The sequence below is a fragment of the Sarcophilus harrisii genome, chromosome 5 (assembly GCF_902635505.1).
Source record: "Sarcophilus harrisii chromosome 5, mSarHar1.11, whole genome shotgun sequence".
In the NCBI taxonomy this organism is placed as follows: Eukaryota; Metazoa; Chordata; class Mammalia; order Dasyuromorphia; family Dasyuridae; genus Sarcophilus; species Sarcophilus harrisii.
This window is the reverse complement of record NC_045430.1, coordinates 178,803,810-178,831,633: the sequence shown is the minus strand read 5'-3', so window position 1 is coordinate 178,831,633 and position 27,824 is coordinate 178,803,810. Positions and strand designations below refer to the sequence as shown.

The 27,824-nt window shown below is 37.1% G+C and overlaps 1 protein-coding gene across 2 annotated transcripts in view; it reads left to right on the top strand.

Annotated features, from left to right (window-relative positions):
* COPG2 (COPI coat complex subunit gamma 2) overlaps window positions 1-27,824 on the top strand; it is a 38,034-nt gene that overhangs the window by 9,380 nt on the left and 830 nt on the right. For both annotated transcript variants that reach the window (XM_031939062.1, XM_012551045.3), the window contains exons 6-23: window positions 3,334-3,409; window positions 6,548-6,640; window positions 8,101-8,187; window positions 10,212-10,369; window positions 11,683-11,816; window positions 13,153-13,220; window positions 15,770-15,958; window positions 16,710-16,805; window positions 17,101-17,344; window positions 18,119-18,194; window positions 19,785-19,888; window positions 20,535-20,660; window positions 21,605-21,667; window positions 22,845-22,984; window positions 23,640-23,811; window positions 25,648-25,745; window positions 26,984-27,122; window positions 27,419-27,517. In XM_031939062.1, the coding sequence (XP_031794922.1) occupies window positions 3,334-3,409; window positions 6,548-6,640; window positions 8,101-8,187; window positions 10,212-10,369; window positions 11,683-11,816; window positions 13,153-13,220; window positions 15,770-15,958; window positions 16,710-16,805; window positions 17,101-17,344; window positions 18,119-18,194; window positions 19,785-19,888; window positions 20,535-20,660; window positions 21,605-21,667; window positions 22,845-22,984; window positions 23,640-23,811; window positions 25,648-25,745; window positions 26,984-27,122; window positions 27,419-27,517 (2,162 nt within the window). The remainder of the gene's footprint in view (window positions 1-3,333; window positions 3,410-6,547; window positions 6,641-8,100; window positions 8,188-10,211; window positions 10,370-11,682; window positions 11,817-13,152; window positions 13,221-15,769; window positions 15,959-16,709; window positions 16,806-17,100; window positions 17,345-18,118; window positions 18,195-19,784; window positions 19,889-20,534; window positions 20,661-21,604; window positions 21,668-22,844; window positions 22,985-23,639; window positions 23,812-25,647; window positions 25,746-26,983; window positions 27,123-27,418; window positions 27,518-27,824) is intronic.

Below are 27,824 nucleotides of genomic sequence, written 5' to 3'. Positions count from 1 at the left end.
TACCTTCCTTTTATTCTTCCTTATGAATATCTTCTCTTGTGTCCATTTTTAAAAAATGTTTGGACAGCTCTCTTTCTTTTGCATCACTGTTGCTTATTCTCCTTTCCCCTTCCCACTATCAACAAAGAGTAAGAAAGGAGGAGGAAAAAAAAATCTTTGTAACAAATAAACAAGGTCACATAAAACAAATCCCCACAGTGGCTATATCCAAAAATGTCTATCTCTACACCCTGTGTCTATTTTGTCAACTCAAGATCATGTTTCATCATAGGCCTTTTGAAGACATGTTTGGTCATTGCTTTGATCAGAGTTGTTAAGTCTTTCAGAATTGTTTTTATTTACAATATTGTTGTGCTTTTACAAGTTGTTCTCTTGGCTTTGCTTCTGTTTTTCTGCATCACCTTATACTGTCAAGGATTCTCTGAGATTATCTTTAATCTTTTCCTGGAGAACAATATTCCATTATATTCATATGCCAAAATTTGTTCAGCTATTTCTCAATATAGCAGAAACATTTACAGTACTTCCCCCTTTTCCTTTCTCCTTTGGGACCAAGAAGTTTGTTTTGCTTAGGTCTAGTTTCTCCCTAGTATTATCTTCATCTTAACTATCCCCTTTCATCTCCTTTGCTGAGTCTGATGGAATTATACACAAAACACGATGTTTTCTTTATTTTTTTAAAAAATAGAATGTGTGTGTCTTAAATTAAAACAAATTTTGAAGAGGTGAGAGAGAATTGTGATTTTTGGACATGGAACACAGAAGGAAAGGAATACTTGACTAGATACTTATCGTTGGGAGATAAGATAGATCAACAAGGACTATAGAAGAATGAATATTGGCAGATAGAATAGGGGGCAGAAAAAGAAAGTGAGAAGAAGGCACTCACACACTTGACCAGCTTGAAATTTTGCTTAAGGTTGGTCATGTCCCCTCCCTTTCAAAATTCCTTTGTCTTAAAAGAACTTTCCAGGATTATACCAGGGCCATAGGCTTCCCTCTAGAAAATGGTGCCTGAATATGTGTTTAATATGATTGTATTTGTACAATCTTTATCAGATTGCTTGCCATCTTGAGGAAAGGAGGGAAGAGAGGGAAGGAGGAAAAAAAAAAAAGGAAATCCTTAAAAAAAAAAAACAACACCCCCCCCCAAAATAAAAAAAAAAAAAAATTGGGACCTGAAAGGAAGAGAAGCTCTTTGGTCCTACCCCTGCCCTCATAAATATTCTTGTTTGAACCATCACAGTAACAAAGGAGAGATGTAGGGTACTTTAGCTTCCATAGTCTTGAGATCTGAATTTGCTGGAGTTAAGAAAATAATCAATAAAAGTGAGAAAAAATTTCTTTATCTCCCTGGTGTCTACCTTGAGGCTTCTCTTCTTTTTTTTTTTTCTTCTTCCCCATTCTGCTATATTAAATTGGCTCTGTGGTGAAGGTAGATAGTTATATACAACAAGTAATAGATGTGCTTGAAAATATTTTAGTTGAAACAGCACACTACTTAAAAGAGAACCTTCTTTACAAACAGATTAGGAAATAAACTTGTGCCAACAAGAATGTTGAGCATCCTACATTCCTTTGTATTTGTGCCAGTTCTTTCTGTGTCATTGAAACATGGGATCTAGTATCAGGAATATAGCTGGTTCTTTATACTTTTTGACTGATTGCTAGTAGATAATTAACATTTGCTATGTAGCAGATACTTTTTTGGTGCCTAGGCCCTGAGGATGAAAGATGAAAGAAATTTTAAGAGTCCCTACCCTTAAATAAGAGTTTATGGTCTAATGAAAGGATATAGCATGTAGGAAGCAGCTAGATAACACAGTGAATAGAGCATCAGCCCTGAAGTCAGGAAGACTTCAGACACTTAATACTTACTAGCTGTGTGATCCTGGGCAAATCACTTAACCCCAATTGTCTCACCAAAAAAAAAAAAAAAAAATATGATGTGTACATGAAGAATATGATATACTCTTGAATGTGGCAGGGGCAAAGAAGAGATTCAGGCAGAGTTACAAGAAAATGGAACTGGTGGAAAGATGGTTAGGAAAGGTTTCACTGAGAGGAAGTAGCACCTAAGCTATATGTAGAGATGGTATATAAAAAAAGGTTAATCAATGTATAGTTGGCTAAACCACAATAATGTGAAATCAGGTTGTAAAGATAGATTAGTAGTTCTGAGAAGAGATTATTGAGGTCCTTTAAAAGACAGGCTAAAAAAAATGAATAAATTTGATGCTAAATGCAATAGGTAGTCATTGAAGGTTTTTGATCAGAGGTGTGACATGATCAGACTTGTGCTTTAAGAAGATTTTTTAGCAGTTGGATAAAGGATAAATAGAAAAGACAGGAAGCAAAGGAGATAGTCAGAAAGATGCTGTAAAAGTCCAGATTAGGTGTGATGAGAATCTGAACTAAAGTGGTTGCAGCAGGAGTATAGAGGGGGGAGCAGATGAGAAAGAAAGATCATGGAGGTAAAATTGCCAGGGCTCAGTAACTAATAGACAAAAAAAGAAAAGGGAAGATTCACGGTTAACATTAAATCTTTGGCCTTGGATGACTGAGAAGGAGAGGCAGGAAGGAAGATGATGATTCAGTTTTGGACATACTTCATTTGAGGTATCAACAGGATGTCTAGAAGATAATATCCAGCAGGTTGTTAAAGACTTAGGAGTAGTGTACTGGTGGAGATTAGGGATGAACATCTATAGAGCTAGCTGTTAGAGGCAGTAATTGAAGTCATGGAATTGATGAGATTAAGGACAAAATAGAAATGAGCGAAGTGGGCCAATGATAAAGTCCTAGAGCATTAACCATACCTGGAGAGCTGCAGGAGGAGAGGGAGGATGCCTCAGTGAAGAAAATCAGGAGGGAATAGGAGAATCAGGAGAGAGCAATAGCACAGAAATCCGGGAAGAAAAAATAACAGTATCCTGCTATAGAAAGCTCAAGAAGAGTAAGGATTGAGAAAAGGCACTGTCATTTGATCAGAGTAGTGGATAGAAGCCCCAGATTACAGGGTAGGATGCTAGAAAGACTGGAAGTTTTGTAATAGAAACTGTGGATGTTATCTTAAGGGAAATAGCAGAGTTGACAGAAGATTTTTATTAGCTTGGGAACCCTAAAGAAATGTTAGCTTTTTGTCCTCAGCTTTTATTAGGAATCCTGCTTTCCGTGGCCTAATTTTTTTAATGTTCTAACTTCTTTTTAATATTAGACTGAAAGGGGTGGGGGGGGGGGGGGGGGGGGTGTTACTGCAAGCTAGCCAAGCAAGAGTCTGGGAAATGCATATTAACATGATTAATGGCTTATTACTCATTTCAATTTCTTTAGTCTGACCAAAGACATGACTGGGAAGGAGGATGTGTACCGAGGCCCAGCTATCAGGGCCCTCTGCAGAATCACTGATGTAAGTTCTATTTGTGTGCTACCATAGGAAATGCTATGTCTCTAAATGTTTCCTTGAGGACAACAAGTTTAGTTTTTACATATCTCTACTGTGATGAGATATGTTTCCTTAAAGAAGAAATAGATTTGGTTTTAACAGTTGACAGGATATGCTTATAGATTTGTAATACATTTTATACATATACACATTTGTATACATAGCACAAATGCGTGTGATGTCACTTGTTTGTCTCTTTATCCTCTTTATTTACCTTGGCTTTTGTAGTTGCAGACAGGTATACATTGAAAATAACATTTGTCACTAACTGCACTCAATTCATACGTATCAAATTTGTAAAGACACATGGTGTGGAGGAGACTGAGGAAGAGCTGGGTCATCAAAGTTGGCTGGTATGGCCTGTATTTGAATCAGTATGGCATTTGCTTGTCATCTCAGAGTGTTCAAGTTGGAATGAAATAACATCACTGAATTGGTCTGAAGTACAGTTGGAATAAGAATCAGATAAATATAGATATAGGCAGCGAGGTGGCACAATGGATAGAGTGCCTGGCCTGGATTTAGGAAGACTCGTCTTCCTGAGTTCAAATCTGGCTTCAGAGACTTATCTGCGTGACCTTAGGCAAGCCATTGCCTGAGTTTACTCATCTGTAAAATGAGCCAGAGAAGGAAATGACAAGCCACTCTAGTGTCTCTGCCAAGAAAACTCCAAATGGGATCTGAGAGAGTCAGATATGATTGAAAAGATTGGACAATAATAACAACAAAAAAGTTAAGTCCTTTCTTCCCCTCTCCCTCCAAATTAAGTCCTGGAAAAATAAACTTATTTTTATTGCTGCTATTATTAAATAAAAATTTTAACTATTAGCTTTTCTTTTTATAGAAAGGATAGAACTAGAACTTTCACACTGAATATACTGATTAAAGAATACTTATCTTTAAGAAGTACTATTATCCAGAGCAAACTCCTATTTAGCTTTGGGGCTGTGTCTTTCCCATCTTTTCTAAAGTCCATCCTCCTACGAGATAACAAGGTTCCCTGACATGGAATGTGGCACTGATAACCAGATAGTTTCTCTTTGATAATATGTTTCTCCCTGTACTAAAATATTGTGCAATTTGTATTCAGCATATTTTTGTTCAGAATATACTGTACTTGACTTGCAGTATCTAGAAAAAAAATCCAGTCTATAAGTAGAAAATGTAATCCCTTGCAAGTCATTGGAGAACTTCATAAAGACCAGAAAAAAAGTTGTATATGAGGATTTTTTGTCAAGGCAACATTATGTTTGGATAATCTGTGGTAACTCATTTATCTACCAATTGAAAGAATGAGATATTTTATGTAAATTAATTTTCTACATAATTAAAACTTCAGGTATAAAACATTTTTAAAAAATCATTTTGGATTTAAATCTTTCCAAACTTTATTATAAATTCCATTGTCTTAAACAGGATACTGAGCATAATTTAGTCTTTTCAACTTGTGGGTTTTGTTATAAATACTACTCATTGTAAGGTCATAATCTGCAGCTGTACAGAAATTTGCTGTTTTGTTTTTTCTGACTTTTCCCATATGTCAGACTATCAAATATTATTTCTCCTGTCTTCGTGTCAACCCCTCAAATCCCACTGCCTCATTGTAGAAAACTGAGAAATACATATCGGAATATAAATAATTATAAATTATATGTGGTGCTGAGGGAGAGCCTGAGACATAAAATTAATGACTTGTGAAACACAAGACTTTGGAGATAGCTATTGTACTAATAGGTCCTCTTTTCCCCCCCTCTTTCACTTTCTACTTTGAGTCTATTTCAGATCCTCTGAGGTAAATAAAAATTATATAACTAAATTTGAACTTCTAAGAAATCTTTTAGAACTAGATAAAAATAGGAAGTTCTTAAAGAAGGAGCCTTAGAGCCCATCTTCTTATCCAATTCAGGCATCTTTTCTACATAATGTATTTGAACATTTGCAATGACAGAGCTTACTGCTCCAAGCTAACTCATTCCATTTTAGCTTCAATTTTTAGAATTATTCCTTACATTAAACTGAAGCATGACAACATTATTACTTGGGTGTTGTGTGTTTGTATGTGTAAGTAATCGCGAATAAGGAATTTTGCTTCCACAATTGCAGAAATTAAAAGATATGTAGTCACATGAAAAGGTGCTCCAAATCACTATTGATCAGAGAAATGCAAATTAAAAGATATCACTACACACCGGTCAGATTGACTAAGATGACAGGAAAAGATAATGATGAATGTTGGAGGGGATGTGGGAAAACTGGGACACTGATAGATTGTTAGTGGAGTTGTGAATAGATTCAAAATTCTGGAGAGCAATTTGGAGCTATGCTCAAGAAGTTATCAAACTGTGCGTTACTCTTTGACCCAGCAGTGTTTCTATTGGGATTATATCCCAAAAAGACCTTAAAGGAGGGAAAAGGGACCTGTATGTGCCAAAATGTTTGTGGCAGGCCTTTTTGTAGTGGCAAAAAACTAGAAACTGAGTGGATGCCCATCAATTGGAGAATGGCTGAATAAATTGTTGTATATGAGTATTATGGAATATTATTCTATAAGAAATGATCAGCAGGATGATTTCAGAGAGACATGTAGAGACTTACATAAACTTATGCTGAGTGAAATGAGCAGAACCAAAAGATCATTATACACGGCAACAACAAGACTAGATGATGATCAACTCTGAATGTGGCTCTCTTCAACAATGAGAGGATTCAAACCAGTTCCACTTGTTCAGTGATGAAAAGAGCCAGCCCTTCTACACCCAGAGAGAGAACCATGGGAACAGAATGTGGAATACAGCATAGGATTCTCACTCTTTCTGTTGTTATTTGCTTGCATTTTGTTTTCTTTCTCAGTTTTTCTTTTCCTTCCTTCTTGATCTGATTTTTCTTGTGCAGCAAGATAACTGTATAAATACGTATACATATATTGGATTTAACATGTATTGGACTACCTGCCAGCTAGAGGAGGAAATAGGAGGAAAGTGGGGAAAATTTGGAACAAAAGGTTTTGTAAGGATCAATGTTGAAAAGTTACCCATGCATATATATGCTTTGTAAAAGAAATAATTTAAAAAAAAACTGTTTACTTTTTTAAAATTGCATTAGGGAACAATGTTGCAAGCCATTGAAAGATACATGAAGCAAGCCATTGTGGATAAAGTCCCGAGTGTGTCCAGTTCAGCACTGGTGTCTTCATTAGTAAGTAGAGGAATAGCCACAAATTTACTATTTATAACACAGTGTGCAGTTACTGAAACAAAGTATACTTATGATCTTTTTTGCAATATTTACTTTTAATAAGTACCCAAAAAACCTGTATTATCTTTTATTATCACTTTTTGTTGTACCATAAAAGAATTGAACAATTAATATTCTGTTGCTTTAAGTCTCTATAAGCAGCAAATCTATACTAAAGATGGAAAGGGAAGAAGTGAGGGTCATTTGAGAGCTAAGAGTCTGACCTATTTTTACACTCTCCTTATCTCCTCATAAGGAGCACTTCATTTTCCCTCTCCCTCTCTGTATGTATATGGGTTATCTCCCACCTCCTTATGTCCCTCAAGTACCTGATACCCTCATGCTGTCCTTGTACCATCCAAAATCTTTTACCTATCTAGGCAGACGTGTACTCCATGAAAATAACTTGTGTTCCCAAATCACTCTATTCTTTCCCCACTTCAAACTCTTACTCACTGGGAATGTACAATTTAGTTTATCAAGACACTTGACACTGGGCTTAAAAGCTTAATGCTTTCGTGTCTGTTTTATTGAATGTACCTTCACCTGCTGGGATATATGGAGCAAATAATTTTGAGCAAAAGGATTTGTGTTTTTGCCCAAGTAGCTGTACTTGTCCCCCATATCACAGATTAATTTACCAGGAAGTAAAACATGAAATCATCCTATGGCCAAATGTCTTATCCCCAGACTTACTTTTGTAAACATCTCTGTTCTCTGGACCACTGTTAGAAAAGAGATTAAGTGGGGAGGAGGGAAAGAAAGGTCTGCATTTAGCTATCAGGGGTGATGTTGATAGTCAGAGAAGTCCTGAATCCTTCAGTGTAGAAAATCTGCAAGTTGGTTAAGGATTGGACACCTGAAGCTGATTCATAAATTGTTGAATTTTTTCTTTTTTAGAGTAAAATTTCCAAATAAATTTCCAAGACAAATAATGCTTCTCAAAACCAGTGATTATGATTTTTTTAATTATTGAGAACTTTTATTTATATATTAATTCCATTTCCCAATATATTCCTCCCTCCAAAAAACCTAGGAAATAAAAGCAATTCAGTGAAACCAACCAGTAGATCAATTCAGTCTGATCATTTATGTGATCTTTCATATCCATATTCCCCTTTGAGCTCTCTTCTCTGAGTCATCTTTGTCATTCTAACCACACCTGTTTTCAGGGGGGTGTATATTATTCTCCTGGTTCTGCTTACTTGGCCATAATGGTTCTTAAAAGTCTTCTCAAACTTCTCTGTATTTTTCATAGTCATAATTTAATATGGTGAAGTACATTAGGCTTTTATACTACAAGTTGCTTAGCCATTGCCAGATCATCTACTATATGCGTGCTTTTATATTACACAAAAAAGCCTTGCTTTGTCTATGATTTTTTTTTTAATTCCTCAGTAATTCTTAATTTTTGTATACAGCACATGATGAAGATAAGCTATGATGTGGTCAAACGATGGATTAATGAAGCTCAAGAGGCTGCTTCAAGTGATAATATCATGGTGCAGGTACTTGTCATTCAGTCTTTTCAGGGTATATCCTGGGAGTAATTGTACATTCACCATGTAATTTTTATGATTTTGTTTGTTCCCAGTAAGGCTAGACAACTAAGGACATAATTGCTTGGTGTAGAGAACTCTTTAAGTAAGCATTACCACAGTTTTTCATTTAGTGTTATGATTTATGCTATGCTACCCTGAACTCTTTATCCTTTAAGCAGAGACTGCATGATTTTCTTTCAGAGATGTCATACAAAGACTTTCTGTATTTGTTGGGAGATCAAATTAGATGCACTCATATCTTTTCCACTTCTAAGATTCTGTACCAACTATTTTTTTTTTCTGAAGAATTTAGCATTGGTGTTGTGAGGGAGCCATATTCGGACTTCTTAGACTCTGATCATGACCTTTATAGAGATTCTAAAGAAAACTACTTAATTCTCTACCATTTTGAAATTTTCTTGGAAGAATCAGAATAATTACAAGTTGCTGTTTCATCAAAATTCAGATATTTTTCTCTATAAAGTTGAGTTATAATTGGCTCACAATTATTTCTTTTGAAACTTATTATCTTTTACTAAAAGAAGCAATACTAAGCTACTGAAGGCTAAAGAACCCCACTTATTTGGAAAATCTCTTAATTCTCCTTAAATACTTGGGATTTTGGAATTGTAGGAAGATGATTGATGTTTTAAGGCCTAGAAGAACTCAGATCTCACACAGAACATTTCAGTAAATCTCTAAAAAATACACCAGAAGGAGTAATGGTAAAAGCAAAGAGAAGTGACTCTAAGTTCCTCCATCCAGTTCATGACTGGACAGAAAAGACCACTAGGGTCTTGCAGAGGCTTTGAGCTAAACTAAACCAGTAAAGTTGGGGTGGAGTGAAGGGGGGAGAGTAAAGGCAGAGTGCATAACTGAACTCACAGCAGAGGATATGGAGAGGCACGTGGCTTAGTACTCAGTACTCAGAAAGCCTGTACCCACGCCAGTGCCCAGATAGTACAGCACATTTGAGATGCAAAGCCTAGTAGTATTGTAAGAAATCTGTTCACAGCACAACTGACATCTTATTGGATATCCAGGTCAGGGTCATGGCAAGGATAGAACCAATTCCAAATTCAGATTGATGCACATGGAAGGAGACAGAGTAGGATCCAAAACCTATATCAATCCTCAAGGGATTAAGCCAAAATCCAGAAATTCTATAGCACGCGTCAACTAACCTTAACCAAGTCCTCCATCTTGACAAAATCAACAAAATCCCAAATCAGAAACTGAGGCTCCAAAGATAAGAGTAAACAGAAGGAATGCCAGCCCAGATAGAGCCTCAGAAAAAAAGGACTATAAAAGTACCTAGAAGAAATAAAGCAAGAGATATATAATGTTAAATATTTAGACCTTTTATATTTTGTTGGTTTAAGAAAGCTGTTTGAGAGAAATTAGTCATTTTTTTCAGGTACAATTTCCTTTGTTCCCTTTGTAGCTGTAAATGAAATAGAATATAGGCAACCAAATAATTCTATTTTTGCAAGCCTGTTCTAAGAAATCACCTTTCAGGGGAAGCCAGATTGTTTAAACTAGCCCTAGAGAAGACTTTTTCTTCCTTGATTTAGCCTTAACTTTCTAAGATACTTGCTTCTGGACCTATGCTAGGTCATGTGGAACCCAAAGGTCTTCTTCAATTTGGACAACACTTTAAAAACTGTCATTGTGGACTTGCAGGCCAAATTTGAAGTAGAAATAGATTGAACGGGGTGGGTAGGACAAGGGAAATGATTTTTCCCATTTAATTCTTTCTCATGTTGTTCCATGTAGTCATACTTCCATCTCAAGGATTTGAATGTGATTGAAAAAAAGGAAGTCTATCTTGAAAGTAACTATTACTTTTTTTGTCAGGAAATCATTAATCCAGATCCATGCGACCATATAAAAAGCATCAACATGTTTTTGGTATGATTTTGGCAGTGCTTTGTCCTGCTTTTTGGTTAGCTTTCTATATGTTATATTTTCTTCCTTGTTGTTCTTCCTAGTATCATGCCTTGGGCGTCCTGTACCATCTCAGGAAGAATGATCGCCTTGCTGTTTCTAAGATGTTGAATAAATTCACCAAATCTGGGCTGAAGTCCCAGTTTGCTTACTGCATGCTAATCCGAATCGCTAGTCGCCTCCTGAAAGAAACTGAGGAGAGGTAAATTGCTGCCTCTACTTAAACCAGAAGTGATTTCAACTCTTAAGTGCAATATACAATGACTTAGTTTTCTATCTTGAGTACCATGCAATATAAACATAATTTTGTCTGATCTGAAAAAACATAATAGGTTTCTTACTTGATAAATATTGGTAAGTGGAAGTTGATTATCCTCACAACATAGAGGTGATTGTGAGTTCTTAAAAGTTACATCAGTTGCGTTTCATTGCTAATAAATCCTATCCGGCTGTAATAATGTCAAGTATCAGTCCCACTATATTTTTGTTCTCTGAAGATACATAACTAAGATCAAAGAGGTTCAGCAACAAAGGGTTGGCTCTTGGGCAGTGAATTTTGACCCATGAAAATTGTGTATTTTCATTTGTGGAGAGTACTTCAATGTATATTGAACTCTGAGTCCCCATATTAATAGAATCACTTGTAATATTAAAGCTAGTAATAGTAAACAAACCTGTTACTAATAGAGATGTTTACAGATCACAAACTACATAAATCATAGGACTTGGAAGTTTTAAGAGAAATTAGATAGGATCTAGCCCATCTGTCTCATCTTTGCCCTAGACAAGAGAACTGAAGCACAGAAAGTTGAAGTGAGAAGCCCAGAGTTGCACTGCCATCTACTGGGAGAAGATAACTTGAAGATCCCAGACTTTCTGATTTATCAGTTCACCTACTTTGAGAAAGTTAGGGTTTTATTTTTCCAGGTCCTGTTTGAACTGCAGAACTGCAATTTTTTTTTTTTTTTTTTTTTTTTTGCTTTTTCCTTGTTAAAAAAAAAAAAAAAAACATACTTTTGTAGCAACAGTTTCCAGTTGAGTTTTAGAAAGTGTTGCAAAAGTATGCTGAAGTTGGAATGTTTTTATTATTGCTTTAAAGTCGTATTCTTTTCTCATTTATATTAGAACTTATAGTGTAGAGTTAGTGATGAATTATAAACTACACCACAAGAATGGAGAGATTTCACAATAAAACTATGGCAGAATTAGTAGCAAATTTTAATGATCAAAATGTTGGAAGTTGGCTTAGAAGACAAAGATTTTTTGACTCTGTTGTCGATAATCCTATTTACATACACCACCAGGATGAAATTATGTTTTCAAAGTAAATGATCCTCTGCAGTAGATAGGATAAGAATTTTTAAAAGTTGTTTATTTTAGTTATTAACTTTTTAGTAAATTAAAACTATAATTCCTCAAATGAGGGTCCACCCTTTATTTCATGGTGTAGATTGTGTGATTAAACATTTTGTTGCTAAATCCAACTTTTTAATTATTAGTCTGTTTTCCTTCTAGCCATGAAAGTCCACTGTTTGACTTCATTGAGAGTTGCTTACGAAACAAACATGAAATGGTTATCTATGAAGCTGCTTCAGCTATTATCCATCTCCCCAATTGTACTGCGAGGGAGCTGGCACCTGCTGTTTCAGGTTTGTTGAATATTTGGAAAGCAGTATAACATATAAGCTGTTGGATTTTTATGTCCATGGCTGTTATTAGTTGACCTAGATTGATAGCATCCTCATTCCTTAGATATATGCACAGCCTTCAGGTTGGAAGTTTATGTTCTATACTGAACCTATTGCATTTTATTCAAAAATAGTTCTTTCTCTATTTAGCATTGTGAAGATCGCGTATTTTATAATCAGCAGGAGTCCGGAGTTCAGGTTAGGGGAAAATCGTCAGTCTTTATTCTCAGTGAAGAAGGATTGGAGGTGGAAGAGAATTGGCGATAGCAATGTGTGCAGCTGAGTCAAGAAGCTAGCTAGATCACCAGCCACATGACCAGCAGCCAGGAGAGAATGGACCCAGGCCCAATCTCTCCCAGCTTCTCTTCCTGTTCCTCTCTCTGCCTCCACCCACCAAAATAGTCATTTCCTGTACAACACATCAGGACTTGTACAGAGAGTGGGCAGGGACCATTCTTTATCCAATCATGTATATTAATAGAGTATAGTCCAATTACTATTTAGCCTCATATACTTGGGACCTCAGTGCATCAACTCAATCCTCAGCCCATTACATCTCCCGCTTTCTTTTATTTTAGAACACAGGTGGTCATGCCATCCCTGACTCCTCAGGGAGGTCAGAGCCCCCAAGGTGAGGTGATCACAGCCTCCCTAACTTCTCAGGGAAGGAGGTGAAAGCACCGAAAAGGAGGTGATCACAGCCTCCCTGACTTCTCAGGAAAGGCGGTGAAAGCACTAAAAAAAGGAGATGATCATGCCCTCCCTGACATCTCAGGAAGGGAGATAAAAAGCACCAAAGGGAAGTGGGGGTTGCTAGCGGGTTTCTGGGCTGAAGGGTCTTATTATGCACAAACCCATCAGCATGGGAGGTATTACACAAGCACATAGCAATAACGCAGAGGCTATTAGGGATGACTCTCCCCACAGTCAGTGCAGGCTCGATGTGGTGTAACATAGCATTCCTCCTATTTTTAAAAGATTAGAGAGCAACCAAGAAACATTACTGTCATACCTTGGTATACCTTCTCAATTCAAAATTTTCTTATATTTTCAGTTTTTTTTTTAAAAACCATACAAATAAAACTATTAGAATAAATTGACTCACTTGTTGCTATGTAGGTTTCTTAATTTAGCAAGAATGCATTTGATAATTTTGTATCTATACTAAGATCTGGTTTGGAGTTGATAATTTCAGATTTTCCTCTAGATGTGTTCTGAGTAAAAAATATTTTTGTTGTTTTTTTGAGCTGCCACTATTAAGGTAAAGACCCTCATATTAACAATTTTTCGTTTTTAGTTCTTCAGCTTTTTTGCAGTTCTCCCAAGCCAGCCTTGAGATATGCAGCTGTGAGGACCTTAAACAAGGTAACTTATATTATCCAGTAGTCTATTCCATGTGTGTGGTATCTTTGATGAGTAAGACTTTTAGACTTAAGTATCATATCTGCTTGTAGTTTATTCTGTGACCTTGTATAAATCTTTTGGTCACCAGTTTACCCTCTGTTAAATAGGGATAATGACATTGTCTTACACTTAACCTAAGATAGTTATTCTATTGGAGGACATCCTTGTATTGATATTCTTGGGTATGCTTGCACAACACGAACACAATTATTATCCCTTCCAGTGGACTTTATAAAGCAAGATACAGGCGAATGAAGAAAGGATGTTGGTAGAAAGAGAAGAGAGTCTCATTTTAAAAGTGTTATAATATAGATGAGTAAGAATAACTGGTTTATCTTTATATTGCCTTAAATCAGTAATTCAGTTCAATAAACATTTAAGTGCCTACTTTATGCCTGGAACTATGAGAAGTGCTGGAGATAAAATAAGAAAGACTGTCTCTGCCCTCAAGGAGTTTAGCATCTAAAGTAGGGAAGACTACATACCACGGTACATACTTACTAGGTAGGCAGAGCAGGATGGTGTACTTCCCCCTCATGTTTGTTCTGTGGACTTGAAATCAAAACTGCTGAAGTAAAGTGGAATGGGCTGTAAAGCTCAGGTCCAGCTCACTATGAAGGAAGGTTTGGGGAGAGCGGGAGGGAGGGGAAGGAGGAAAAAAAGGGGAAGGGGGGGGGAAGTGTTGAGGATATGTAGGTTGAGTTAAACAGCCTGGGGAGGAGACTGATGTGAGAGGCACTTAAGACCAAGCAGACCAGGCTTCACAACCAAGCTTCTCCCTCTGGAGGTAGAATAAACTCAATCCTCTAGCCTAGTAACTCTGGCACATGACTAGAACCTGGAATGAAATGAAACATTCTTGATACATTTAGGAGTAAATAAAAGCCAGTCAGTTAACAAGTAACACTTGTGTTCCAGGCACTGGCTAAGTGCTAGAGATCCAAAGAAAAGCAAAACCAGTACCTGCTATCAAGGAATTCACATTCTAATGAGGAAGATAATTAGGTAAACAGCTAGCTTCATCTGAGATACAGATACATATTAGAGGAAAGGTGATCTCTGATAAGAAGGTACTAGGTTCTGGGGAACCAGGAAAAACTTTTGAGCATTTATTAAGAGTTTAGCTCTGAAAAAAAAGATAAAATTTTAGCTGTTTATAATAAAACCAGAAAATTAAGAGGTAAAGATGAGGAGAATGTCCTACACGTAGGAGAAGGCCAATGCAAAGGCATGGAGATGGGAAATTTTGTATTGTGTAATAGAAATAGCAAGTAGGCCATTGTAAACTAGGTCATTGTGGAGGGAGTGAAAAGGAAAAGAAAGGGAGTAAAATGTAAGAAAATGGAATGTGTAGTAAAGGGGCTAGGTTGAAAAGAGCTTTAAATGTAAAACAAAGGACTTTATTTTTTATTTTGAAGGTAAAAGCCACTGAAGTTTGAATATAAAGGAAATGACATGGTCACTATACTTTCAGAAAATTCCTTGGGAAACTATGGGAAGGATGGATTAGAATTGGGAGATACTTGAGGCAGACCATGTAGACGACCATTGTAGTAGTCAAGGGGGAGGCAAAGAGGGCCTGAACTTGAGTGCTGGCTATGTGAGCAGAGTGTGGAAGAAATGATGGCAGAATGGCAGGATTCTGCAGTGGATTGACTGTGTGCAGTGTGAGAATAAGTATTCTGGGATGACCCCAGCGTGGTGAACCTGTGGGCCTGGGAAGGAGGGTGATGCCTTAAGAAATTTGTCTTGGCAGAAAAAGAGGTTTCCTTAGCTTTCATAGGGAATGGAAATTCAGCAAGAATATATTCTTGTTCATAGCATTGCAGCTTTCCCCATCTGTGTTTCCCTGGAAGGTCCATTAGACAGAAGCCTGAGGAAGCAGCTGGAATTCTTTATGTCTTAGGCCTTGTGTGTACTCAAGTGAATCTTTAGACTCCTGAGACAATTGAATTTGAAGGATCATTTTAGGACCTTTTAAGGAGAAGAACAAGTTTCATCCACGTGGTAGGGGACCTTGGTGCAGATATTCCTTCTACCACAATTATAATATTCTAGGAACTCTGCTGATTACAGAGAAGTACAAAATGGGGCCTTCATCCATAAAGAGCTAACAATTTAGTTGACATGATAAACATATGAAAAGTTAAATATTGATAAAAGATCTGAATACTTCAAGACCTTGACAAAAGATGTTATAAATCTGTATTTTAACCAAATAAATTTTAAAATAATACCTGAACATCCTTTGTAAAGTTGCCGTGACTGTGGCTTCTCAATAAACTGAATACTTTACAACAAATCTTACCTTGCCTACCAGAGTTTTCCCCCATAACTCATTCAGAATAGCAAAAGGGGATGAGGTTACCCTTTAGAGAATGGTTGCCATGTGAACCAAGGTAGGGTGTATCCTGTTGTTCCATGCAGGTTTAAACATGAGTCTTACCTTTTCTTTAAAATAGGTTTTTTTTTTTCTTTTAGCTGATTTTTTTTTTCTTCTCTCCTTCCAGGTGGCCATGAAGCACCCTTCTGCAGTGACAGCCTGTAACCTGGACCTAGAAAACTTGATCACAGACTCAAACCGCAGCATTGCTACCCTGGCCATTACCACACTCCTAAAAACAGGAAGTGAGAGCAGTGTAGATAGGCTCATGAAGCAGATTTCATCTTTTGTGTCTGAGATCTCTGATGAGTTCAAGGTAATATGAGTTAGGTTTGGTGCTATTTTTAAAAGATATATATTTACAAAAATGATTCTTGTGTCTTCAAGGATTTTGTGTTATTTCAAACCAGGCTTTTTGGTGGACTTAACTGTTAGAAACATATTTCTTGCTTATTGAATCTTTTTTCTTCCCATATAAGATGTATTAGATTTAATTAATCTGCAGTTAGATTTAGGTTTTTAGAGCTAAAATATTCTCTAAGGGAATTCTTTTTGGTTTTGAAACTGGAATTTCAGCTATAACAAAAATTTGAATTTTTTTTATAACAAAGACTGGATTCAGAATTAAAATGGCGAGTTTATGCTTCTGATTATTTTGAAATTCATTAAATTCAGGTATGTCATATGTTTACTGTGTTTTTTTCTTTTACTAGCATTGATGCTTCCCTTAAAATTTTAGGAAAAAAATTTTTATTCCTCAGCATAAATTTTACAAAAATTTATCTTTTAAGATGTCATTAAATATCATTTTGATATTTATGTTAATAAGCAGATCAGTCTTTTTATGTCATTCAGACTTCAATGACCAACTTTGTAAATTCAATGATTGGCGTATAACTTTTTTATTAAGGCATTAAGCTAATATATCTGACATTATGAGACTTCACATTTACAAGGCTTTGTTAGCTTAGACAACCATAGCGTCATCCCAACTTGTATTCAGAAGGAAAAGTGTACATTGGTTCAAGTGATGGAAATGTCTTTTCATCGCTGTTTGTTTTTTCCAGGTTGTAGTGGTCCAGGCTATCAGTGCTCTGTGTCAGAAGTACCCTCGAAAGCACAGCGTAATGATGACTTTTCTCTCCAATATGCTACGAGATGATGTAAGTGTATTTTTTGTTAAGAAATTTAAAACAACTGACTTTTGTTAACTCCCTTTGGGCACTGTGATATTTTAGACAAAGAGAAGATTCTTCTACCTCTAGCCTTTTTGCTGAATTATTTTGCCTCGTTCTGAGGCTCGTCATTGTGATCATACTTGTCATTAGAGTGATGCATATTTAGTCCTTTTCTAAATGGAAAAGAAAGTGAGAATGGCATATTGTAAGCATGAACTTGGGGATACATGTAATTCCTCAGGGACTAACAGGCTAACCATTTCCTTTTCTCATTTGCCAGGGAGGCTTTAAATATAAGCGAGCCATCGTAGACTGCATAATCAACATTGTAGAAGAGAATCCTGAGAGTAAAGAGTCGGGTCTAGCTCACCTCTGTGAGTTCATTGAAGACTGTGAACACACTGTGCTGGCCACCAAGATCCTCCACTTGTTGGGGAAAGAGGGTCCCCGGACACCTGTTCCCTCAAAGTACATTCGTTTCATTTTCAACAGGGTAGTGCTGGAGAATGAGGCTGTCAGGGCTGGTGAGTCACATGAAAACTGACTTCAATTTGTTACTACTTTTATTCTTTTGATTGCTTTTTGTGGTGGGGTGGAGAAGGAGTTGTGAAATGGAGGGGGCTAGCATGTCCACACAAGGGGTTCTCAGAGCACAAGTTAGGCTCTGATTGCGCAGATCTTTACCTCTCCTGTTTCCATTCTAGTTTCTACCAACTTCCATAAATGAAGGATGTGAACTATCTTTAGTTCCCTGGGTTCTAAAGAATTGACTACCTCAAGTAACCAAATGAATAGCATGTGAGCCAGTGACAAATGAAAGGACTTTGCCATTGTTTTGAGAAATATGCACAGTTATAAAACATGGGTTCTAGACTTTTGTCCTATACCCAGGATTAGTATTTTAGAACAGGGTTTAAGTCTGACTAGTGTTTGTAAGAAAAGAGGAAGGAAAAGCAACCAAAAGATGATATTTGTAATTTTTATGTTCCTATTTACACACATTTCCCTTACCTCCGAGGATGATTGGGGGGAAAAATGGTTGGCAAACCTTAAAGTGCTATATAAATAGGACTTAATCTTTTTATATTATATGAGTTCATGGTAGCCTCTTGACCCTACTGTATTCTCTTAAAGCATTATAGTGTAACAAATAAGATGAATAATCCTTTAGCAAAACAAACAAGTCTCTATACTAGGATGAATCAGGAAATGTGAGCCACTGAACAGGAGAAGCAGCTATGATTATTTTTGCAGTACTTAACTCTGGAAACTAATGGCTGATTTTTGTATTGCTTCAGCTGCTGTCAGTGCTTTGGCCAAATTTGGAGCTCAGAATGAAAACCTTCTCCCAAGCATCCTTGTACTCCTACAGAGGTAAATAGGTAAATTGTGATCCTCCTGTAGGAGGAATCTCTGTTGCTGAATGGATGGGTTGTGGTATACAGACTCTGAGTAAGATTGATGTGTTGTCAGCAGCAGGGACATTCCGTTCTCTTTCAATTTATACATGTTCAAATATTAATGAATGGATGTTTAATTTCATCAGGATCCCTTCCCTAGACAGGATAGATAATCCATCATTAGGTCCATTCTTGAAACCATTTCAACTAGAGCTTAAGTTCTTTTGACATAACCTTTAGAATCCAAGTTCCCCTCTACACTATACCACTATTACTTGAATTCTACACAAAGTTTCTACAAATATTATTTATGAGAAGAGTTGAATTAAAATGTATATAGTAGTTGAACTTCTAAACACAGCCACACTGCTGTTCTCTTATGTAACTTTTTTTCCTCCTGAGGCAGTTGGGATTAAGTGACTTGCCCAGACTCACACAGCCAGGAAGTGTTAAGTATCTGAGGTCAGATTTTAACTCAGGTCCTCTTGACTTCAGGGCTGGTGTTCTATCTACTGCACCAACTAGTTCCCCTCTTTTATGTAACTTTTAAGAATGTGAGCAAAACTTATATTTTTTAGTCTTTATAATTGGGCCTACCATTTGAAAAAGGAGGAAGGCCTAAGACTGCCTGGCTAGTTCAGTTAGTAGAGCATAAAACTCTTAATCTCAGGATGTAGGTTTGCCTCCTCTCCTTGCATTGCGTGAATTGTTTGGTCATCTAGGTGGTTCAGTGATTAAAATGCCAGAACTGGAATCAGAAAGCTCTGAATTCAAATCTGCCCTCAGATACTTATTGGATGTGTGATCCTTAGCATGTCTCTTAACCCTGTTCTCAGTTTCCTCTTCTCTAAAAGGAGCTGAAGAAAGAAATGGAAAACCACTCCATGGTTTTGGTCTCCATGACCAATTGGAGTCATGAAGAGTCAGATATGACTGAACAACAACAAGGTCTGAGACAATACATTGATCAGAGTAGATTTTTGAAAACATATTTCTGGATACCATTAATTCACTATAGCCATAGATGAGAAAGAATAGAACTATTGCAACATAACCCTTTCTGAATTTGGTATTTACTCTACTGACTTATTCTTTCATTTGAAGAAAGTGAGTTTATCAGATTCAATTCAGCTGTGAAGGCTGGTTTGAAACAAAACAGATTTTTAAAAATCAAATTAATAATCACACCTTGTAGCTAACATTTCTTCAAGGATAGTCGAAAATTTTTCCGATTCATCCTCATAATTTGGCTAAATATTGTGGGAAACATCCATGATTTTTAACTGCAATGTACATGATCCCATTAGTGGCTCAATGGTAGAGGCAGCATTTCCTATACAAGTATTTAGTGCTCTCTTCTTTCATCCTTATACTTTGTGTGATGATTTTATTCCTCTGTATAATGAAACTGCCCTATAATTCAGAATAGCGTGTAAGTTTTATGGTGGCTTTGAAATTAATTTGCAATTATTAAACAAATGGTCTGAACATTCAAATTGTTTGAGTAAGAAAAAGTTTGGAGGCTCCTGAGACACTGTGACATAGCTACTCTTCCCCTGGGCAGGTGTATGATGGACACTGATGATGAGGTACGGGACCGAGCTACCTTCTATCTGAATGTGTTGCAGCAGAAGCAGATGGCACTGAATGCTGCATATATCTTCAATGGTCAGTAAGGGTCCAGAACATGGCCAGATACATATCTCTGTTTCCCAGATGCTATTTTGGAGAGGTATAAGGTCTCATGACAATCCAGCAAGAGCCTGAATTGTCATCTCAAAGTTACAGAAAACTGAATTTCTTGGGAGAAACACTTAATGTACTTCTTTTAATATGAGTTTCTGATGGTTATTATCTTAACTGCATTTTACAATATGGAGTCTTAATAGGCCTTTGAATCTCGTCTTTTGAATATGTCCATTTAGCCCTACTCCTTCCTTGAAATGAAGCAGTCTATGTGAAGTTCTTAAGAGAGGACACAAGACTCTCTCATTATCTTCTCACTGTTTTCCTTGAGTAGTGCCCTCAATCTCCCTAGTTTAAAATCCTCATACCTTCTTTCCCTTTGCTCATATTTGTCATGTTAAATGGACTTCCTTACCCTAGAGATTTCCCCTTCATAAAAATTCTGCATATTCTGCTCACATATTTGAGGTTGTTTTGTAGAACCGTTTTTATTTTTCTCGTTATCTGGGCTATATAAAGTCTCTGATACAGACATGCCTGACCCTGAAGGCTGCTTCAGGTGACAGTCATGGACCTGTGGCCAGCCTGGTTTGTAGGGCTTTCTTTGCTGAATTGTTATCTTTTGCAGGTCTGACAGTCTCAATACCAGGGATGGAAAAAGCCTTGCACCAATACACATTGTCGCCCTCGGAGAAGCCCTTTGACCTGAAGTCTGTTCCTCTTGCTACTGCCCCTGTCTTTGAACAGAAAGCAGGTAATGTGGCAGCTGCTTTGTTGCCTATTTGCTGGGCAGGACAGCGTCAGCTCTGTGGCAGTTGTGTAAAATAGCACATTGTTCCAAACACCAGATTCACTTGTTTCTTCCTGTCACTCCACATTCCTCATTCTTTTGAGATCTAGGTTGGTAGATAATGATTTTTTGTCTTGGATTAGTTACATCCCCCAGTCTCTGCTATAAAAGGCAAAACTGTGAAACAAACAGAACCCAGGAAAATAAGAGGTAGTAACCTACAGGAGGATCTCTAAAACCAAGTGGTGCGGCATCTGAAATAGACTGTTGCATTATCTCCTGGAACAGGAAGAAGTAGATCAAAGATCTCTGTCTTGTTATCCTATATTTTTCTGGTTTTAAGTTTTGCTTGCAAGAGGCTCATATTACAGGAAAAAGTGAGAGAATCAGAAAATAAACCCAGTGAATATGCAACTTGAAAATTCAGATTAAAAAAATATTTTGAGTAGAGAACCACCTGGGAACCCAAGGTCTTGGATTTAGTTTCTAGCCCTGTCACAGTTTACCTGGTGATGGGCACACCACTTTTCCCTCTATTCCCACTTCTAGTTCTCTGGCTTGGATAAGCAGTCTCTACCAGGATCTCCCAAATCTATCTTTTTTCCCTCTTTAGTCCATCTTTCTTGTTCCTATGAAACTAGCTTATATATGTATATATCCTTTGACTGTTTTTGCTTGTCACACTTCACCCTTGGTTGTTATGGTACCAGATCTTTTAATTGGTTTTGTCTGTCCCCACCCCTACGCCCCCACCCAAGTATAAGAACCATATCCTCTCCAAATTTTGTAGCCATCCACTGCCTAACAATATACTTTACACAGTAAGTACTCAGTAGATGTTGGTTTTTTAGTAAGGAAATTGTAAGACTTGTAATTGATACTGATAAGATTTCTTCTTATCTTTGTAGAAATCACACTTGTGGCCAATAAGCCAGAGAAGTTGGCTCCATCCAGACAGGATATATTTCAAGGTATGAGGCAAAGGGGTCTGATAGATGAAAGTGATAGAAAGAATGAGTTTTGGGTCCTAGGCATTCAAATACAGTGAATCTCTACTATCTATACTATAAATCAGGGGTCCTCAAACTTTTTAAATAGGGGGCCAGTTCACTGTCCCTCAGACTATTGGAGGGCCGGACTATAGTAAAAACAAAAATTTTGTTTTGTGGGCCTTTAAATAAACTTCATAGCCCTGAGTGAGGGGGATAATTGTCCTCAGCTGCCGCATCTGGCCTGCAGGCTGTAGTTTGAGGACCCCTGCTATAAATTGTATAACTCCTAAAGGAAATCTGCATGTGACTGAATGGGGGCTACAAGTTCCTGCCATGAAAATTAGTCAGTAAACATGTACCTGTTAGGTGCTGGGTTAAAATGAAAAAGTTGTGATTCTCCAGAGGAAGAATTATTCTTGTTGCTCAGTAGTTTTTCTAAACAATGTTACCAAGCTTGACTAGGACATGCTACTTTGATACTGGAGCTTACTTGCTGAAGGAAGAATTAAATTGTTTCATTTGATTTTTGTATTCTAAAAGGATATACTAAAACCTTAGTTCAGGAAATTCATATAGTTATAATTTATTGATATCAAACCACAGGATAAGAAGGATTAAAGGTCATTTCTGTCAGGAAGACCTGGGTAGACAGTCCACTGTCTCTCCCCGAGAGTGTATTTCTTTATTATCAAGATTAAACAGACTATTCAGGCATTTTTGTTTTTTTAACAGATGTTCCAATTTAGACTAAAAGAAGCCCTGACCCGTATTAATTCCTGTCAGAAGAAAGCCTGAAAGTAGGCATGTCTTAGCTGGCATAACTTCTTTAATAATATTTGCTGGTTGTACTGGCTCTATGTATACCCTTCTCCCTTGGTTTAGAAGGAGGATTGGGAATCCTTTAGAAAGGATAGACCCAGCTGCTTCTCTGATTGCTATGTACTATATGGTATATATAGTATATACTATAGTATAGAGAACTGAGCTCCTAAAAATAATGATTTGGGAAACACAGAGATAAGCTTTGGTTGGTCACCTCTGAGAAAGGCTGTAGTAACGAATTATAGTATTTTGGTTATCAAGAATGATCTCTTCTTCAGTTCTCTCCCTATATCTTATTACCCTTCCCCATTCTGTTTTCTTTGTTCCTGGACAGAACAATTGGCTGCCATTCCTGAATTTAAGAACCTAGGGCCTTTATTCAAATCATCTGAACCTGTGCAGCTCACAGAAGCAGAAACAGAATATTTTGTCCGCTGTGTCAAGCACATGTTCAACAATCACATTGTATTCCAGGTAAGAAAAGTTCCAGGCCAGACTGTTCTAGGGATTAAAATTAAATGGATAAATTTGGAAGCAGATAACAGTTCCCTATTTATGGAAAGGAATTGACCCATTGAAGGCCCTGTATGCCAATTTCTAGCTTTACAAATAGCCTCAATCACTTCTATTCCTTGTTTTAAGCCTTCTTTGCTGCAGTGACATTCCTGATTATATAAAAGAGGAATGTCCAGAAAGAGGTACAAAGAGGCTTGATTAAGAATAAACTTCTTGGTATGTGCTTCTCAAGATGAGACCAATGACTCTTGTAACTTCTGAAGTGGAAGGTCTTCAGCAGAAGCAAAATAGGTATAGCTTCCTACATAAAGGACTTTATATAGTGCAAATATTTATTATTTTTATTTTAATTATCTTGGAGAGAATTGCCTTAAGCTAAGATGTGACATAAACGATTTCTAGGGCAATAGTGAACCTTCTAGGGCAAGGGTACACCCAGAGGAGAAAGTTACAATGTGATTTAAAGAGGAAAGGTATTGGTGTCAAGTCAGGAAATGTGTAGGGGATTGTTTCTGGGAAGCAATGCCTTATCCAAGGGAGATTCTTATCTTGTTACTTTATAGTCAAAGAAAACTTTGACCTCTTTACACATGCTTGTTTATTGTTTTCTCAGTTTGACTGTACAAATACTCTCAATGACCAGTTCCTAGAGAAGGTGACAGTGCAGATGGAGCCTTCAGATGCCTATGACGTGCTCTGCTGCATCCCTGCCCCCAGCCTCACCTATAACCAGCCAGGAATATGTTACACTCTTGTTCGTCTACCTGATGATGACCCTACTGCAGGTACAACCCTCCTCTTTTGAGCTCTTAGGGGAGAACTAGGAAATGTTCAGGATTTAACCTGGCACTTGTTCAGGGTCACACTCTTAGATCCCAGTGGCATAGATCTTTCTAACTTGAAATGCTGGAACTCCGTGCTGGGCTATTACTGATAAGGTATTTTAGAGAAGCAAGACGGGCCTTCTTCAAGTCACAACTGGAGCCTTGTGGCCAAAGCTAGTTCATTTAAATAAGTTCTTTGGCATAACTTGCCACAGGGTATACATGGTACATCTTCTTAACCTTCTAATTGTAGTTAGAAAGTCCATTCTTCGCAAGACTGTGGCTAAAACTTTGTATGAGAAATTGGAAGTCTTAACTTTGAATTGCATTGCACAAGATGAAAGACAGAAATATCTCATTGTCCGTGTCTTCCTTAGCGCTCATCTTTTCCTCTCCTGAATTAGTTCTTTCCTCGCTATTTCTATCCTGCTCCTTTCACCCAGTTTGTCCCTCTTAGGACTCAGGCACATTTATGTCAATTATATCTTTAGTCACTTTTGTAATAAGTTTCTCTCAGTAAGCCAACTTCTGAATCTTTCTAAAGCAGTTCTTCTAATTTCTGTGAGCTTATTTTTATGTATTTTGCTACCTTTAAAATATCCTTACTGAGAAGGAAACTAATACAAAAAAGGTTAAGTTTCTCCTTCCAGGCAACTTCTGAAATCTCTTTTTTAAGGAATATTTCTGATTCACAGGAGAGGGTGAATTACCCCAAGTTCTAGGTTTCAAGACATGTTATTCTATTTTATTCCTTCCCTTAAAAAGAATACAAAATAGTTTGTATGTCATAAAACACCACTTAACTTTGGAAAGGAAATTGGGATTATACTTATTGTGCTTATAGAGGGAAGAATTACAGAGAGAATTGTAAGGGGAAGGTGCAAAGAGGCAAATTTAAGTTTACCATCAGGTTTGCAAGGGTGAATGTTGAAAACCATCTTTGCATATATTTTGAAAATAAAAAGCTATTACTAAAAAAAAAAAAAAAAAAAAAGTTTGCCATCAGGAAAAACGTCCCAACAGAGCTGTATAAAATGGTGCAGGAATGGTCTGCTTTAAGAGGTGATGAGATCCCCCTCATTGGAAATCTTCAAGCTGTGGCTGACTGACCATTTGTCTGATATATTATAATGGAAATCCTTCAGGCATGAGTTGGAATAAATGGCTGCTAGGGTCCCTTCCAACTCTCAAATTCTGTCATGTTTGGAGAGATCTGAGCTAAAATTGAAGGGAGGAGAGGAACTTACCAGAGGTGCCAAAAATAGGTTACTTGCTTTGGGATATAACATGTTCCCCACCATGAAAGTCTTTGAGCAGAGGCTGGATGACTATTTGTCAAGAATGTAGAGTGGATTGCTGCTCAAGTTTGAATGAAGTAGATGGCCTTTCCTAACCCTGAGTTTCTGTGATGTAAACTGTAACCTTTTTTTTTAATGAAGCTATTAAGAGTGGGATTTGGTATGTTTTAAATCCTACTGTAAGGATGCATTTTTCATGAAGTTTTTTGTTGTCTTGTGTACTTTAATCTGGATTACTTTTTTATACCATTATTGTGACCAATTTTGCCTGATTGTATACTTCTTAATATAGACTTAGATCTTTATTAACAAGTTAATATTTTTATTCTTTTGTGGTGTGATTTACATGTTTGACAAGCCTGCAGACCACTTCTTGAGAAACTCCATCCAAGTTAAGAGACTGCATCTAACCTGCTTTTTGGAACATAGCATACTGCACAATGTTAGTGTAGCAAGATCCTTGACACGGGTAAACTTGCTTTTTTTTCTTCGTCCCTAGTTGCTTGCACTTTTAGCTGCACGATGAAGTTTACAGTTCGGGATTGTGACCCTAATACTGGCATTCCAGATGAGGATGGATATGATGATGAGTATGTGGTAAGTTTCCCTTGAATATATGGTCTTTTGCCTTTCATGGTACCAAGTTGTTTTTGTTTTTGTTAGAAATACGTGATGATGACATTGTGTAGGGATGGCTTGCTTACACTGTAATTAAGGGAGATAGTCCAGATTTTAACATATTGCACAGTGAATGTAGTTTTGCTACATTGCTACCCAAAAATTCAGTATGACCCTATGCTTCATTGAGAAATGTGATGCCCAAAACAAAAAAAGTCTAGGACTTTGCCCTGAGCAGACTTCATCTGAAGTACTTCATTCATTTTATGGTATCATATGTTAGAAGAGGTATTGACAAACTGGAGACCATCAAAGAAGAGTAGTAACCAGCATGGATGATAAAGAAACTAACCCCTCCATCCTAGGATCAGTGAAGGAACTAGGGAAGTTTTATAGCATGGAAAAGGGGCGGGGAGATGTATCCAAATAGAAAGGCTGTTATATGGAAGTTAATTTATCAGAGGAAGAGAACAGAAATCATACAAGAGGACAGGACATGAATGAATTGCAGTTTTCATCAACAGAAAGAGTACAACACACAGATGAAATCGGTTTCATGCAAGGAAATCATATTGGGCTTCATTTGTTCTCTGCCCATGAGAAAGGAGGGAGCACTGAGGAGGTTGGAGGGTAAATTTCAGAAATGCAGATTTAGGTTTGGTGTAAGGATAAACTTCCTAACAATTAGAACCATCCAAAAGGGAAATGGGCTGCTATAAGAAGGTAGTGGCTCCACACACTGTCTCTGTGTGTGTGTCTGTCTGTCTCATATTCACACTCACACATTAGAGGACTTCAGTCCAGACTGAATGCTTTTTTAACTTTTGCAGACTTTCTCCCCTTGAATTATTAGTGGTCTTTTGCCAGTTTTCTTATTATGTGCTTGTGAACATGAGATAGAAACTGTTTTTACCTTATACACTACATGTTTATAAATGTTGAGTTTTGGAGGACAAATTTCCTGTTCAAGTATGAGTTGAAGTAGACAGTTTCTTAGGTTTCTTCCAAGATTCTGTGCTATTCTGCTGGGAGTTTTTTTTTTTTAATCATCATCCATAGAGGAGTGTTTTATTGTGCAGTAGAATTGCTGTCATTAAGTACTAAGGCCTAATAAATAGAATTTGGAATGGAATGGGTTATTTACTAACTAATAGGCTTAGTTTCCTTTTCTACTAGAGAAATTTTATGCACTGACACCAGTCTTATTTGACCATCAGCTGGAAGATCTTGAGGTCTCTATGTCTGATCACATCCAGAAGGTGCTCAAACCTAACTTTGCTGTAGCCTGGGAAGAGGTTGGAGATAACTTTGAAAAGGAGGAGACTTTTGCCCTCAGCACAACCAAAACCCTTGAAGGTGAGACTAGTGTCTGTCTGTCTCTGTCTCTCTGTCTCTCTCTCTTTCTCTCTAGTTAATGAGTTCAGCCCATATCAAATCCAGCTGACATAATCCCCATGGATTTGAAAAGTATTGTCAATCAATGTATAGCCTATTTAGTGGGCCATGTTACTTTTTTCTCCATACAGTTTATTTTTTACAGCACTAATTTTTCCACCTCTTATTTTCAGTATAGTTCCAGCAGTGCAGATTTCATGAAGTAGATGTCTAAATATAACATTTCTAATGCTCTGCCTTATGTCTTTCAAACACAGAAGCGGTCAACAACATCGTCACATTTCTGGGCATGCAACCATGTGAGAGGTCAGACAAAGTACCTGAAAACAAAAACTCTCATACACTCTATTTGTCAGGTAAGAACGCTCATTCCTTTTCACTTATGCTTACTTGCCTATAAAATTTAAAATCCAACTCAAATGCCATCTTCTGTGAAGTTTTACATATGCTTTTCCCTAGAAAGCAATAATTTCCCCCACTCAGACCTCAAATGGTATCTTTTGCACTCCTCGTGCATTTTTGTATTGTTTTATAGCTTTGCATCCCTCTGACTAGACTAAGTTCATTAAAAGTCATCTATCTCAGTTTTTTGTGTTAACTAGCACACAGTACATTCTTAAATGTTTGTTGAATTGAAAGAGACATATTCTGCTAATGGAAGGA